Source organism: Passer montanus, unplaced genomic scaffold, assembly GCF_014805655.1.
Source record: "Passer montanus isolate IOZ18808 unplaced genomic scaffold, ASM1480565v1 scaffold149, whole genome shotgun sequence".
In the NCBI taxonomy this organism is placed as follows: Eukaryota; Metazoa; Chordata; class Aves; order Passeriformes; family Passeridae; genus Passer; species Passer montanus.
Genome location: NW_024361940.1, coordinates 697774 through 715374, shown reverse-complemented (window position 1 = coordinate 715374; position 17601 = coordinate 697774). Strand labels below are relative to the sequence as shown.

Genomic DNA, 17601 nt, shown 5'->3' with positions numbered 1-17601 from the left:
CCATGTCTCTCCATAGGATGTTTTTCTGAAGGAATTTTGAAACAGAAGGTGGGCACAGGGCAGAAAGTCAAGGCTTTCCTAATCCCTGTTTGACAGTTTGAGTGTTGTATGAGCCTTTTGACAGGCGTCCTTCAAGGACCAACTTCTCCCACAGGGAATATTAACTCACCACTTAAAAAAGCAAAAGCTTCTTTTAAAAACCAGGTGCCACAGAGTAAAAGCTCATTATTAAAGAGCATTAATGAATTTCCCTTCTGTTTTTGCTTTTTAGATGTTTATACTTCAAACAGATCTTGCTTTGACAGTGCATGTTTTATACTTGATACACTGAATTAGTTGTGAAAATACTGTGTTCCTTAACTCTGTGAAGTCAGACTCATTTTGTTTTACAATGATATTTTCAATATCTAATGAAAGTTTGCCAAGTGTTTGTTGATTTTTATCTTATCTATTCTTATGTTGATTTATTATCTGAATGGTAAAAATCTGTTTTGATTGGTCTGATGAGAAGAGTTCAAATTGAGCTTGAGAAAAGTTTCAGTGTTCTCAGTTAACACCTTCTGGTGGTAGTATAGGTTACATTACCATACCTGCTCTTCTCTTCAGCCTGGCAGAAGAGAGAACAATTCCCAGAAGTTTGTTAGGATCCAGATGTTGAACGGGAGTAAAAAACATAGAAGAAAAAGGGCCCAACACCAAAATTATTGGACTTTGAGGAAGTGTGCTCTGGTGGAAGTGCCTACAGGCCAAATACTGATCCTTTGCAGAAAACTTTTTACCCACAGGGAGGCTTACTTTATAGACAAGTGCCTTAAAGACCACTTGGAGATTGGAAAGGAAAAGATTGATGGGTTTAGACTTTGTACTGCTTTAATTATGCTCTCTTCATTCCCTCAGCCTCACTTTTGCAGGAAAAAATGTCATATTTTATCAGTACTACTCAGCTAAATGGAACTGCATCTCTGTTTTGCAGTATCTTGGCATTCCATTTTTATCTGGCTTTAGGATGAAAAACATAACAAGTTTGAGATATCCTGTATATGTGTGTGTATAAAAGAAAAAAAAAATAATTCTTGCAATTTAGATCAGGATTTGTGAATATGACATATTTTGACATTTTGAGCAGAATCTCATTTTGGCATTTGAAGCAAATATTGATTCATACCAAACTGTTTCAATTCAAAACTGTTATTTCATTTTGAAAATAGCATTAAATTGGCATTTGCAGCTGAAATGTCAATTTGAAAGAAAATATTTCAGCTTAAGTTGACATACAAGGACAGAACATTTTGATTCAAAATTTCTGTGGGGGAGTAAAAATGTTCTTTGTTGTTGTCCAAAACATTTTTTTTCTCAATTGCACTCATTTTCATGAAACCAGACCTTCCCACAATAACAACAGGAAAACAACTACTTAACATTTGAACCATTTTAGCACTTGGCATTTTGAATCCAGGCCCAGGGGCAGCTGGACTTGTTAGTGCTGCCATGCAGACCTAGCTAAAATATTCTTTGAGTTCATCCTTGCGACAGTTGCACATGAAGAGCAGGAACTGCCATCATTATCACCCTCACTTTCCTCCCCAGTTCACCCCTCCCAAAAACACACACATATGCAGTCTGAGACAGTGCCAAGAGATGATGGTCAGGATTGATGAGACAGTTTCACAAGAGATGATGGTCAGAATTCATCTGCCTGCTCAGGTTCACCCTCTGAAAGATCTAAAAGGCTTCATTAATTATTCTGCTTCGGGCTGGCTGGGAACTAAATGGAGAGTGTGAGTTCTGTTGGATTGGCTTCAAGGTGTCCCTCCTGATCTTACTAGTTCTTTGCCATGTTATTCTCAGATTTCATCCTCTCCAAAGCTTATTCCAGCCTCCTTCATGCTTCCCAGCTCTTTAAAGTTTGCTTTTCTTAGTGTCCGCTTTGTGTCCCTCAGGACAGATTTCAATTTCCTGGTCAGTACATCCGGCCAGTTGTGGCTGCGAAAGAGAAAAGAAAAAAGGAGTTAGCAACCCTGCTCACCAAAGCATGACTTTTCACTTAGCATCATTTTGTGTCAGCCAAAGCAGAAATGTTAAATGGTGGAGTTGAAGTGGATCTTTTGCTGCAATACTTCAAGAGTTCATCCCGCCCAGCTTCTGGGCCACCATCTGTTGGTGGGTGCAAATTCATTATAACATAATGGGTTCTCAGAGACCAAATAAACATCAAGGACTTGTAAGAGGGCAGAAGCTCAGCAAATGACAGGGCTTTAGGAAGGTCTCAAATCTACAACTGCCCTGTCATGGACAAAGCATTATATGGAATAAGATTTACTGTGTATAATAGAAGAAAATATCATTCCAACTGTTTTAAACCAAAAAGAGCTAAATGCTAATCCCCACTGATAACACTATTGCTATTATAAAGAGATTAGAAAGAAATAGCTAATAAATAATTGTATATATACAAAAATGTATGGTTTAAACTGTACACAGCATCACTGTGAGCAATGAATGTGCAATTACTTTAGAATAGAAATATATGCTAAAAACTGACTACATGAAGCAGGTATCCTGTAGAAATAATACAAAGGGTAATATTTTGAAACCAAAACAAGATATATTTAGACTAGATACAAGAAAGAAATTTTTTATTAGGAGCATGCACATTGCAAGGGGGTTTGGACTAAATGACCTCCCTTCCAACCCAAGCTATCTTAAGATTGTATAATCTTATCTACTGCTCAGCTGCACCTTGCTAGCCAATGTTTTGGCCAGCAAGCTGCAATTATTTGGATATTTCCTGAACAAGAAAGAATGTCAAGGGATCTCCTGTCACTAAGCATAGTTCATAGGATGAGGGGATAGAATGCAAGAAGAGTCAAATCCTTGAAGAGTAAAAACCAAACCAAACCAACCAACCAACCAACCAAACAACAACAACAAAAGGAGAGAAAATAACTTGAAAAATTGAACCTGGATACTTTTGGGTAATCCTATGCAGGGTACACCACCTGTATGCTTACACATCTAGAAGTCAGCAGAGAGCAGTACAGACTGTACTAAGATTCACATACAGTGTGTCCCTCCACAAGTACAGCCACAACCAATCACAGGGGTGAAATCTCATCCCTGAGAACTCCACAATAAACTCTGACTCACTTGCATGAGGTCTAAGTCTTATCTACAAACTGAGACCTATCCATGGATCGTAGGGAGTCACTGACCTCTCTGTGACACAGCTCTCTGTTGTGTTTTAAAGAGAGAAATCCCTTTATGCTTATCAGAATTATTGTAAGATGCTATGGATGGGATTCATCTGCCTGAGGATATTTCCCAGCAGCATTTGATGCCATGGTTTGTCCTACATAGTCTTCAGCTGTTGATTAATCTACCAGCCTTACACAAGTGCCTGTGACAGCCATGGTGCTCTGGGCTGAATCCCGCTTGCATGAGTGGGTTAGAAGATCCATGTTAAGGTCACAGACCCTACCACAGGACAAAAGATAAGGGTCATTAATAATACAGCCCAGATGTTTATCCTCAGGTAAGTGGAGGTGCACTCTGGTGTTCCTCATGTTTTGATGAGCATTTTTATCAAGATCCAGCCAGAACCATCACTTCTCTTTGAAATCAAGAATACACCAAGGACAGCAGAGTCCACAGCCACCCTTTCAAAGTTAAAGGATTGAGTTCTGAGCAGCAGAAGTGGAGTCTTGACCTTCCTCTAGACTCCAGGCCAGATGAATACTCCAAAATATATAATTACTGCAACATGGGGATCCCTATTGTACTGCAGCAATAACCCTGTGGGACTGTTAGCATTTTAGGGCTCCAGACTAAAAGGACCATAAATTGGGTGAATGGACCATAAACCACTACATCTGAGATCCTTGTATAATGTTCCTTTATTGCCATCAAGGAAAAACAAGGTTATTGGCAGCATAGTCCCTTTCATCAGATACATCTAAGATAGATTAGCTGGAAAGATCACTAAACCACCAAGCAGGCATGTGGGGATAAGTGGCTGTTGAGGACTTAATTGCGTCCATTGAAAGCTTTCTGCACACAAGAAGGATTTAATTAGGACCACTGAAAAGATCCAGGTATGAAAGTCTTATTGATTTTTCTGCTATTTCCAAAGGATTAAGCCAATTTGCCTAATGAGGACCTCCTGTTCTCTGTAATATATACTGCTGATCAGCCTGCTCCAGTGTGGAAGTCTGTGTCTGTGGGTTATAGCTGTACTAAATACGTATATACCAGTATATGTGCAGGTTTTGTCAAGCAGGGCTAACCCAAGTGTGAGATTCTCTTTGTCTCTGGCCTTGGAGGATTAGCTTGTACTCTTAGGTGTAAATCAGTAGGGTGGTCTTCTATGCCTCAGAACTTATATTTAGCAGTGGATGTTCAGATATGATAGCACTTATGCAGGTCTCCAGATTGTGTCCCATATTCAAATAATTTTGTTTATTTTATTTTTTTAATGAGGATTTTCTACCGTTAGGTCCTTGATAGGGAGAACTTCAGACAAAAATTTAAATATTGGTTAAGAGAGATAAAACAGCCTGGTAACACACTCTGAATCTTTAAAAGAGGTGTTTGGGAAGAAGGAACACAGCCAGCAGTTACCTGCTGGGTTTTATCCTTGTGAGAAAATTGGATGGAACTTTAGTCTTCATAGCAATCTATCAGCCTGATGTGGTGTGTCTTAGGGTTTGTAACCTGCCTATATCTAGGTACTCTGAGCTTTCATACACCCCTCCTTTGTTAAGGGAGTGGACATGAAATGCACACTAATCCAGAGGAGTTGAGCAGAAGTGTTACTGCTGTTTTTAGAGATATTATCAAAAATCCCAGCTCATACATCAGCAAGTGTGGTTGTGCATGCTTCTATGACAGCCTTGCTCTGATAACACCTAATTCCTGTCATATTCCACATGACTCCCAAATTCCACCCAAACCATAAATCCATTATCTCTTGTACACATTGTTACCATAATGATGAATATCAAAGCTGCATCCTGTTACTGTCATGAGGTATGGAATTACACTAGGCAGGAAATGTACATTACACAAAAGCAACACTAGGCAATGTGGATTTTTCCAGGCTTGAACTCCAGTTTTATGTCTGTGTTTACCATGTACTGGGCTCTTCCTGGCACCATGAACATCAACATAGAGTGAATTGATAATACACTACAGATAAACCTAGTAATACTTGATGTCTTTCAGGAATTAATGGGATATTAGGTTATAAATTCATTAGGAAATCACCTAACAAGGCTCCAGCTTTGCTGCTGTTCCAAGCACCTCTTGAATGAGACATGTTATAATAATAACACATATTAAAAAAAAAATTAAAAGGAGAAAAGTAGAAGGAAAGGGAGAAGAAAAGACACTAAAAGCAGTAAAATGCAGACAAATAACACACAAGCAGACACTAAACAGCAGAGCTACATGGGGACTGTCCTACAGCTACTACCTCAGATCTAGGCTCTTTTGCCAAGGAGTTTTTCAGCTTTCCTCCTTTTGAACTCTGCAATTTCTTCTGGGAGTAACCCATGAGCTCTATACCTGCAGTGAACAGGTAGGCCATTAGAAAAAGAACCAGTTCAGTTTCATCTAAAATAAAGAACAGACTGTAATGGGGACTAAAGAAAAGGTAAGTGTCTTCTTGTGAGAGCAAGGAAAACAAATATGGGTCCTGGTTCTGGCCTTATTAATTCTTCTCTTGTGCCACTCAACTTACTGCAAAGGATGAGGTCAGCTAATTAAATTTTAAGTGTCTAGAGGGCTCTTGGCCCTCTTAGACACTTCTGCCAGGACAAGATGAATGACTTTGTTGATTGAGGAGTACGAACTATATCTTTATCAAGGCTGTTTCCAGAATCAATTTAATAAGATGGATCCTGAGAGAATGATTCCATTATTCCACTGATCCTTGCCCACATTCATCAAAGGGAGGAACAGAACAAAACAGCAGTGAAGACCTTGCAATTTGTTAGTTTAGTTCCTGCTTCAGTGCCTTTTGTTCTTCCAGGGATGTTGCTTTCAGAAGCTCTCAGCTCGCTAAGCTGTGGGCATATTTCCTCATGGAAATCCTATTTAACAGTCAGTAGAGAAAGCCAGCTGTCTCTGAATGCTGAACACAGTTTTAACGGCCTTTCCTGTGGGAGATTAGAGTGAAGCTTCAGGTCTTCAGCCAGTTCTGCTCTACAAATGGAAATGCCGAGACAAGTTGTCCTGCCCTCCCATGCCTTATCTAAATTCTTACCTATGGGAACATGTTTCTCCTTTTTAGAAACATTGACCCCTGTTTATAAACTTCCTCAAGAGCTATGGTGCCTTTAGGGCTGGGTCTCAAGGACAGGAAAGCCAGGAGGATACAATCCTGATGGGTTCCATGAGGAATTACTTCTTCTGGGAATCTACAACTCAGGTGAGATTTAGCACCCTGGCATTTTTTAATCTGCAATAGAGATTACCCCATCTAAGTCAAATATCTTGGGTTCTATTCTGAGCCAATATAGGGAAGCTGGTGCTGCTGGGCCACAGCAGAAGTTTATCCCAAAGAAGAAAAAGATCAACACCAAGAAACGTCTGTTCCTCTGCACTGACTCTTAAAAGACACATAAGGTGACCAGATGAGATGACGATAAATAACTTTCAATAAGACTAAATCCTGCCTGTTGTAGGGAGAAAAGAAATCTTTGTGTTCAGATCCTTTATGGAAGCAGTAACAAAATTCAGCCACACATGGGTGAGCATCAGGGGTTTTGTTTTTGAGTCCAAAGAGCAGGACTTCACCCACAGTGGGGTGGAGGACATTGTTGCCTGTGTTTGCACAACAGTGCAGCAGCTTGTGACCCACTGAAGGTGAAGGCCTGACCAGTGTATTTGGTGATCAAGCATGGTATTAGACTTCCTGAGGTCCACCTCCAGATGCTGCTCACACAAGTATCAACAAACTGTTTGGCAGTGACTTGATATCTGACCACTGCACAACAGCAAAAAAGATCCAGTGTACACAGAACCTGCCCATCTCCTGAACTCACAAATATCTGAGCAACTGGAGAGGTCTGGTTCTGCATTATCCATCCCAGCCTCAGGCAAAACCCCTCTTTTTGGAGACAGCTGTTATTTTTCCGAGGTTCTCTCTTCCCATCACCTTGTTTGCAAAACCAGCAGGAGAAAATCTGTGAAGTTCTGAATTTGCTTCCTTTCTGAACACTGCATTTAGGGTTTCTTGCTATTAGCACAAATTCTGTGATATTCCAGTCAATTCTCCCAGAAACTTCAGCATGCTCAGGAAGAGTTTGTTTAAATATAAAAGCTGGTGCAATCACATCACAAGTCAAACAGTCTTGTTGAAAGGGAGATGAGTCATCAATTTTTATTGCCTTTCTCATCCTCCATCAGATTTCAGAGAAAAAGTCTTATTTCTCATTGTCATTATGCCACAGCCATGATCAGAATACTTCTTTGTCTTCATTTTGCTGTTGTGTTAGGTGGTCAGAAATAGTTTGAAAAGAAGGAATTGAGTGTGAAGCAAAACACATCAATCCTGACACTGCATGATCAAGACTGTGAGACAGAGGATGCTTTGATTTCCTTAAATAACTCCTGTTAAAAGTTATATAAAATTTATTTAGGAAATATTTTTATGCTGTTGTACAATGCCAGCTATGTCAGGACAACAAGAGTTTTTCACTGCTGTTTGGTCCACAAGCTCTTTTAGTTTTGATTTAAAAGCACATTTGACAGACTTCAGATAGGAGCCCAAGTAGAAATGCTTTCAGTTTTCTCCTCAGAAAGACACATGAACAGCAGTACGAGAGGCTCTCTACAGTTCCATTCTACCAGGGTGCTCCAACACAGACAAAGCAATGAGAACCTTGTACTAGGTAGAAGAAAAAAACATTTTGTCCTAAGGAGTGTCTTTTTCCTGGCACATAAAAAGGTGTTTCTCACTTAGGGGTTAGGATTATTTGAGCATCCTTCACTGCTTCTCACCCATTTATCTTCAAACAAGGATCTCGGTGCTTCTTCCAGGACTGATCCTCATGCATGTGAGAGGGCCGCAAAACTCTCACCTATTCCTGGCTACATTTTCAGTGTTCAGTGATGTTGCACATCAGGTTGCACTTATCATTGTGAGTGGTAGTGGGCTAGAAGACCCATTAACCCTTCTGGGTTAAGACTTAATTAATTCATACTAGGTAAGGGATTTGGGGTTTATGTCAAAATCAAAAACTCTCATATGCTCTTTACCTAGGCAATGGGTTAATGGTTAGAAGCCTTTGAGAGGATCAACAATATGTATCTTTGCTGAATTGTATTAATGTTTTCCCTCCAGTTAACTTCCCATAAATAATTTAAAGGGAAAGTTTCTGAATAAAACTACCTGCTGTGATAGAGGACTTCTGATGCTTTCAAACACTGTATTCACTATCAGAGAAAAGAATTTCTGAACCAGGATGGTACAAGTAGGAAATTCAGAAGACCAAGAATGTCACTCATCTCCTTGGAATGGCAAATGAAAATCAGCCTGGCTCTAGGTATTGTTTTGGTTTGGGTTTGGTTTTTTTGTTTGTTTTGTTTGTTTTGTTTTGGTTGGTTGGTAGATTGGGGGTTTTTTTCCTTTCTGAATTTCATTAGCCATTGAATTTTTCCTAGTCTTAGATATTTTTCCAGTGTTCTCCAAAATGCATCTAAGATTTAGTCTTGGTCAGGCTTGTGTCTGGTAATTTTGTATAACCTCTTATCCTTTCTGCTTTTTTGGACACAATGAGTGTTCCACTGGAGTTGAAAAGATGCTGCCTGTCCCAAAGCATCACAGGATGCCAATTTCAAATATCCCATGTTTATATACTCACAACTTCCTGCTTTTTCCTTGTCTGATAATTTAGCCCCCAGATAGTCACCTGGTGTACCCTGAAAGAATTTTCACAGCCTTCCTTTAAACCTGTTTCACTGAAATGTCAGAAGAATGTCCATCCTACAGGTAGTCTGCTGTTTGATGGCTTGGCATGCTTGGTTTTGCTGTCTCTTAATTTTGTAACACCTTCTCTGTGTCCAGTCTGCCATTATTTCCTGTGGCAGTACCAGGTATATGTGTAGAAATCTACCTTGAAGCAAGGGAAGGTCTGGAGAGGCTACAGAACTGTCCTGTGCTCTTCTATGTCATGCAAAGTTAACACAAAATTCTCATGAAAACCAGATATAACAGATTTGACCAGACCAAAAAAAAAGGAATTGTCCTAAGAATAGGAACTTCAAAAAATTCCATCCATAGGATCTGACCTTTAAATCCATAGTCCACAGGTTTGCACTTCCATAGCACGACATAAGACCAAGCACGATATAGTCACCTTCACTTTGTAGGAAACACCTCTCAGCATGGCTACCACAAATGCCCAGCTGTGGATGTTTAGGCTACCCAGGTCACAGCATAAAGCAAGAGAAAAAACAAGTGCTCATAGATCTCATGGTAAGGAAATACCCAAGAGAAGGTAAGTTCCTCAGGATGGAGTGAAAAAATTAGTAGAAAAGGAATTTATTCAGTATTTCCTTCTTCAGCTCAAAAGCTTACAAGTAAGGCTACAATAATCCCTATGGAATTATACAAGGCAGTGACTTGAAACCACCATATTAGCCAACTAGGGAGAAACAATTTCCAGCCTCTTGATTTTGTGCCAAAACATGAATCATGGAAAGCAGGACATGATGTCTGATACCTATCTGGTAACAGCACAGCCTATGTGTGAGGCAGCTCTCCAAATATTTGCTCTGCTTCAATATCCAGTTACTTCTTTCTGTAACTTGACATTTGGCCTATGGGGTATAGGTTTCATTTTGCCCCCTCGCTAGGACAAATATGGTTTTGTGTAATTTTACTTTTTCTCTCTGTTTACTGTCCAAATCACTCAAGTGCTGTGTGACCTGCGGGGACAGAAATACTGCAAAAGAAGAGGGAACGTTTGGGCCTTGGGACAAGAGTAGATCACCTCTGTCTCTGCAGTGTTAAGGGTGGACTCTTCAGAGATTACACATGGATGCATAAGATCCTCTGATCCGGAGTATGTGGGGAAATGAGGAAATCTTTTTATTTAATAAGAGAGAATGAGGCCGTATGTAGAACAATATTGATCAGGAGAAGTCAGAGCTACATTAAAACAGACCTTGTTTGCTGTCAGACACCCATCTCTGAAGTAGTTACTTCAGGACCTCAACAAAACAGGCATCTTGCAAGGGCAAATTGAATCAGACCCTTAGCAGGTATTTCTCTTTATTGTCTATAAATGGAGTCAAGGCTGCTTGACTCCCTTGCTTTTAATATGGGTGACCATGTTGGTCTTGTCAAACAAATCCGACTCCTGGTTTTTATGTCCTGACCACAGCACCCTTTCCAGGCATACAGAAGGTGACAGCTGAACAGGGAGTACTCTGTGAAGCAAGGCATTGCAAAGCTAGAAAATGACTTAATGAAGGCAGCATCATTAAATCTTCAATTACATAACAGTGCCATAAATTTGTAACACAAAGCCTTCTTATTCTTCTATTAGAATGAAAGGGAAGAAATGCATTTATATTTTGAATGAGGCTGATGTTTTCAGCAGGAATTTGATGGAAGGGGAGAAAAATCTTGAGTGTCTCCCATACATTGATGACACCAGGGACCTGAAAGTGGCCCTATCTGTGTGCTTCCTACATGCAAAAAGAGCAGGAAGGAGATTCAGGGAGGAACTCCTTGGTGTTCAGTCTCCAAGTGATTATAGGGGAGAAGCAGGAAGTTTCCATGTCACTTCTTGGGAGCTGTGAATAAGGAGAGGTGCTGAAGGAATCACATCCCTTCTGAGTCCCAGTACTATGCCTGAGCATGTAAGCCACCAAAGGAGCAGGATATAAATTGTGCAAACAGATAACATGGACAGACAGATATTCAGCCTGTGAACTCCAAAAGAGATGTTTTAATGAATGTCTTGGACAGTGACAGAGTCACACTTACCCTGGTTTTATTTCAGGAGGTTTAGGTAAGGGCTTCTGGAAGCCTTTTTTCCCAACCAGCCAATATGTTTCTTCTACTCCTTTACCCTAAAATAAAACCAAAAATCCAAATAAAAAGCAGCTTTCTGACTGCCCTCTGCTTGATATGTAATTTTTCTCTCTAGGTTTCTCTGGCTTCATATGTATCCAGAGACAGACCATGCCTGGACATTTTGGGCTGTCCTTCAGAATAGCTCAGGGATTATCTGAGTTTCACTTTCCTGAAAGAAGATATTAATTATCCTTGTTCCAACTGTCATTTACAAATTACCCTCATTGATCTGGGTCATTGGAACGACACAGCTGAACAGAAATTGGAAACTACAGGACCACTAATCATCTTATTTGGCAGCACTACCATTATTAATTGAGACATTTTACAACTCATTCTGAACTGAGTATCAGAATAATAACTTCCTCTCCCACCATGGATGGTTTAGTTTGTAAGGTTTGATGCATCTGATGAAACTATTTGAGAGTCAAACACCTTTGACTGAAGGAGGGGAGGAAAACCAACAATCATCTTCACATAAATTAGACCCTGAAAGTACTTCAGGCTTATAATTTCCTGAAAGGCCAATTTATCCCCACTAACTATGTAAAGGTTTCTTTCCATTGACTAGACCTGGAATATTTACCCCAGATCTCCACTTGCAGACATATGAACCTGAATGATTCCACTTGTCATGCAAGATTGTTGGGGGACCTGAAGCCATATTCAGATATTTTATTCTGGTGTTTAAGGAAAGCAAATCTCCTACTTCTGTCTATTGACTATGTAAGGGTAGAAATTATGTTTATTATTATTTAGTACTGCCTTGTTTGGACATTGAAAAGTAGCAGCTTCTGTCAAGGGTGGACTAAATAGTCTACTATATAAGTACTTATATCCAGCACATACAGCTGATTGCTTGATCCCACAGTCCTTCAACAACTACCTAATGTACTGAAACAAATGAAAGGGACAATTTTGGAAGGATTCAGCTGAAGATTGGTGTATGAAGGCCAAAAAAGATAATAATATGAAAATTCCTCAGGCAAGATGACTCCCCTGTGAAGTGCTTCACATAGCCCCAGCTCTTACCCTCAGTTCTGTTTTTCCCCTGGGTATGATTTCATAGCCTTCATTCAGATTCCGAAGTATATCTACTGTACTTTGGCTGACATGAATTCTGTAAGCTGGAAACAGAAAGCAAAGCAGCTGGATCATTGTACTGCACACATGCTGTGAATTCCCCACTGCTTCATCCTGACAAGGAAAAGGGCTCCAAAGCAGGAGTGCTCCAGCTCAGGTGTGTGGCTGGTGTAGCTGTGTGGGGCTCCTCTCTGTAGAGTTTAATGCTGGCTGATGGATTCTTTTAGGCAGGGCTGTAAAGAGCACAGGGAGAGAGGAGATCTGCTCTGGAGGCTTCCTGGAGAAGGATACCAAACACACTCAGTGTAGAAGTCCATCTCTTCATAAAGATGGTAAGTGGTTTTCCAGTAACATTGTCAGCTAGATTTCTGTTTTATCTATTGCCACAGTATAACTAGGGAATGAGAAAGAAATGAAAAATAGCCAACTGCCCTACTCCAGACACCCAACATAATTTGAAAGCTGGGATGAAGAGTAGAGAGATGAAGTTTGCAAGGGAACATAAAGAAAATGTGGCTATGCATGTAGATACGTCTGGATTTTTAGAAATTCATTCCATCCAGAACTGCCATTTATTCTATGAACAAAAAAGGCAAAGGTGGAGAACTTTATTGAATTCCCATCTTCCCCAGATTGTTTTACAGCCACTACTGGAACTCACTGAAATTTATTGTTCTCCTTGTCTGAACAAGACAGGAAATATTTCTAAAACATTTTCCCCAAAGTAGCTTTTTTTGGTAGAGCTTTTATTTCAATTTTATCAATCATATTGCCTTTCTCTTTGAAGGATGGGGTATGAGCTGATTAATTTTTTTTCCATAATAATAAGAAAGAAAAAAATCAGTTTGAATGTATAGAGGAAGATCACACAGCTATGAGCTACATTTCCTGAGAGACTAACCTACACTTTGCCTATTTATCTATATGCATTTCTATTAATGTGTAACAATGTTCTTGTACCTGCAGTGCTCCTGCTGTCTACAGTCGCAGTGGGACTTTCTATGGCCATGGGTATGATGGAAGCAGTGCCCACCTGTGCTTCAAGCCCTTGCTTTGTACCGGTCATGAAAGGCAAGTGAATTATTTTAGTGTGCAAGAACAGCTCTGAAGTAAGGGTTCTTAGCACTGACTGAAAGCAAGATCCAAACCATGTTGGAGGAAAGTAGGACAAGATTCATGTTGGTTTTGGTTGACGGGATTCGAGTCAGAGAACTGCAGTTGTAAGGCAGGGTCCTAAAGGCCGACCTTCAATGGCAACACTGGTGCCCTCTCCTTCAGGCTGCTTTGAATCCTGTCCTTTGAATTCCCCCTTTCTTTGACTGTCCCAAACACTCACGCAGGCCAGTGGATTCCATTCTTGATGCCGTGTTCACCGTGTCCCCGAAGAGGCAGTACCGGGGCATCGTCAGCCCCACCACGCCTGCCACACAAGGCCCTGAAAGACACGTCAGCTGCGTTACCCCAATGGCCCTGCATAAATCTAGGGATTCACTGAGAAACAGATCTCATCCTCTCCTCTGATACTCAAAAAACATATTGGGAATACAGAAGAAGATTTTCTAAAGATCTCATTGGCCTTGGTGCTTGCCAAGCAGTCCAAAGTTAAGCATTGCTCTGGATTTCATGCTGGTGTTTCATGTCTGAGAAAGGTCGTGTGTGGTAGGCCCTCGGTTCACCATCATCTGGGAGAAATTTGTTTTGAGTTCATGGAAACTGAAGAACAATCATAATCTCATTTTAAAAAGGTCTTTTTCTATGTGAGAAAACTAAAGTTCAGATCCTGTGACATGCCCTGTAAGCTACTGAAACAGGATTAAAAATCAGCCTTGGGACTCCAGAGGTGCTGGCAGCACTCTGGACCACCCTGTGTCCCCTCCTTGGAAAAGAAGACACTGTTAGCTGGCCTGTCTAGCCAAGACCTCTTTTTTCCCTCTTTCTCATTCTTTATCCAAGATCTGTTCAGTTCCTCAGTAGCTTCCAAAGAATCATTGCCAAGTTGTCAGGGAGAGGTATGTGTGCAGGATCCTTATGATCATGCACAGACTGGGAGATATGTGGAAGCCAAACACCACAGACAATTTTCATCTGGGGCATTTGGCTTAGTTAATGTTTAGACTCCACTCTGAAAGAGGAGATGCTAAATTTCATTGCCTACAATAGAAAATATCAGGCCTGCAAAATAAGTGCAAAAATGAAAATAAAAAGCCATGTGATAAGGTGTGGAGCTTCCTGCAGACAAAAGGCAGGACTCTGTATTTTCCATCAGAGCCATTTATGAGATATGCCTTTTCAGGCTTTGCCTGTCTTTTCAATGCCATGATCCTTCTGAATTAGTACAACAGATGTCTAGGAAATCTTTCCCCATGCAAGATTACAAGAGATGTGAACACTGTACATCATCAACAGTACCTGAAATGATGCTATAGATTAGGGTTCATAATATAAAAAGGTTAAAATATTGGGTTTAAAACAGTAATCATATAAATAGTAGCAATTGTGACCTAATTTAGAAGCAATCAGTTACTTAGTTTTGCACAGGGCAATTTTATGCTGATTTTAGCATTATTTTAAAGAAATTGATCCTTTATATAGTTTTCAGATCTATCTTAAGGATAGTAAAACTCCACTGCTGCGACTTCATAAGAACCCCTCTTGCTGTGAACTCTGAAAAGTTGTTGCTGCCCAAAGTTGCTGGATTTTAAAATACTTCATGAAGATGCAAACTCAGAGGTAAGACAGATATTGACTCCTTTCTTTCTGATGAATCACTGCTTGATAAAAGATTTTTTAAAAAGAGAGAGGAAGAATGGTTCATAGAAAAAATATTACAAGGACTTGAGCAGCGTGGATCAAACTGGATAAAACACAGCAGGAAGAGACTGCTAGATATCACAAAAACCTGATTTAAGGGGGTTTCTTTTCAACTGTCAGTGTACCTCAGACAAAACACTGTTCCTCAGAATCTCCTACAAGTTAATTCCCATCCTTATGAGTACTCTCTAACTTGTTTCAAGCTTTTCAGGAGAGGAACTATTAAACTTCCTCACTAGAGGAAGTTTAATTCAGATTTTCATCTATTGGCATTTCTATACACAACTGTAAAGGCACCATTGATAGTCTCAGCCTAGGACCTTAGATTCCCTAACTTGTCTTTATTGTGTGCATGCTAATAGACATATACACAAAAAAAGGTCTTGTTGGAGACTTCTTATTCATGCTTCAGTAAGACACTTCCCTGGGAAAATGCTATCTCACAAAACAGTGCCTCTCTTCTTTTTGTGATGATAACGTGACAGCAGCAGTCCCAAATCTCACTAAGGACCAAAACTCCTTCTGTATTAGGTGATGCAAGGACACAAAAAGGTGGCTCCTGTTGAAAAAACAGCCCTCACTGAGGAGGCTTTGCACTCCATTGGTTAGAGCATGGTGCTAGGAACACCAGGGTCATGGGCTTGATCCCTGTATGGGCCATTCACTCAGGAGTTGAACTCCACGATCCTTGTGGGTTCCTTGCAACTCCGAGCATGTTATGATACTGTGACTCCATTTTAAGAAGCACAAATAAAGGCAGATGAGCTTCTACTATAGTCAGTGGAGACCAACTCAATGTGGTCAACTGAGCCATAAGAGCTTTTCCACTCCTGCAAATGAACAGCATTACATGTCCTCAAAATGAGTGCAGGCTCCCTAAAAGTCCTGGAAAAACCTCCGTGTGGGTGCCTGAATTCAGGTTCCCTTCTCAGTCAATGCAATTACCCAGCCACTTCTGCACAAAGCTCACAACATCGGAGAGGCAAGATTTTTAAGGTGAGGTGTTATCTTTCTAGAATACTGCTTTTAAGTCTGTCCCATTACAGAAGGTTCTCAGCTCAAAACCAACCCCACCATATAAGCATTCCCAAAATTACACATTCCCTATGTTGAAAGCATCTAAGACTTAATTTGCTCACTGCCCTCACCTCCTGTGTGTGTTCCCCCTTTTCCAAAGAGCTTCAGCAGAAAGCTAAGAAAAACTTCCAATGGTAAATCTCCTACAGTTACAAGTCTCAGAGGAAACCAGACACCCTGTGATGAGGACATTATGACCTAGTTGTTTAATTACAGAGATCCATAGGTTTGCTTTGAAGTATCTCTGCCAGGGCTTGCAAGGGTCAGTTAACGAGAGGCTCTGGCTAAGACTCTGCAAAGACTATCAGCAGTGCTGCAGAGTTTAAGAGCCAAGATCAAAGTGCAGGGCTGACTGCCAGAGAGCCTGACTGATACACAAACCATCTTCAGCCTCTGTGGAAGAGCTTATCTTCTCACCACTGCTTTGGCTGACTGTCCTGCTCCAGCCCCAGCATGGATAATGGGGAAAGAGCTGAGTCAGCCGAGTTATCCTGGACCTGCAATGAACTCAAGAGAAAACAGCCAAGATTTCAGGATGTGTTTAAAGTAGGGAAGAAAATGCAGACCTAGCACTGGTTGTCTTGTCCTCTTTGCCTTACCCATGCATTGCCACAAGTGGACCACAGACATGAGCCACCAGAAGTTCCCAGAGGTGCAGCTTTCCCTTGGGGTTGAAAAGGCATGGGCAGAATGCATTTACTGCTTTTTCTGAGAGGGCATCATGAGCTCTTCTTGGCACCAGTTTCCAGAGAGCAGCTGAAGGATGTGACTGGGGTCATACCCTTTCTCCATCCTTTCCAGTACAGTGAAAGTGTCAGCCAAGTTCTCCTCTCCCCCAAGAGCTTCCCCAAGGCTTTCATGATGCTGATCATTCCCTCTTCATCCATCTTTTCTCAGGAGAAACAGGGTCTAGGGTTAATCAAACTCAGCTGTCAGCTCTGTGGCTCGGAGAGCTGGTTTGCTTTGGAACATGTGTTTGCGGCTGCTCCCATGACAGTATGATGCTGCCAGATCTGTGCAAAACAAGATCTGCAGAGTCCTCCGCCCTCTTCCCCTCACACCCAATACAAGAGTGAATAGCAATTCTGCTTTCCAGATATCCAGAGTTCATAAAAACAACAACAAAAAAATATTACTACCCCCTGTAGGCATCATCTAGGGATGTATTTTTTGGCCAATTGCATGGGAGATACACTGCATAACTGCTGTCAACAGGCAGCAGCAGATGCTGCACAGAAAATTCCTCTCTTTCCATGCTGAAAATATGCTGCTGGTGCTCCAGAGACTCCTGCTCTGGGCAAGACAATCTGCAGCCATAATCTCATCTAATTTCTGACAGAGTATAAAATACACAGTGCTCCTGCAATCATTCCTGAATGCTTTACACTTCTATGAAGGGTCAACTAAGAATCACAAACTTCAAACAAAACAGTAGGAAGATGTGTTTTAGAGATAACTCCAAAAGAGGATCTTATAAGATCTGGGAACCATAATATTGATTTTAACTCTGCTAAAGTTACAGCTCTGTTCTTGGGATATTCTGA

The 17601-nt window shown here is 40.7% G+C and overlaps 1 protein-coding gene across 1 annotated transcript in view; it reads right to left on the bottom strand.

Moving 5' to 3' along the window:
• Positions 1-1844: 1844 nt before the first annotated feature.
• GUCY2F (guanylate cyclase 2F, retinal) overlaps positions 1845-17601 on the bottom strand; it is a 37832-nt gene continuing 22075 nt past the window's right edge. Inside the window, exons 15-18 of the mRNA XM_039701097.1 lie at positions 13506-13604; positions 12119-12213; positions 10997-11082; positions 1845-1983 (exon numbers count right to left, since the gene is read on the bottom strand). Of these exons, the coding sequence (XP_039557031.1) occupies positions 1845-1983; positions 10997-11082; positions 12119-12213; positions 13506-13604 (419 nt within the window). The remainder of the gene's footprint in view (positions 1984-10996; positions 11083-12118; positions 12214-13505; positions 13605-17601) is intronic.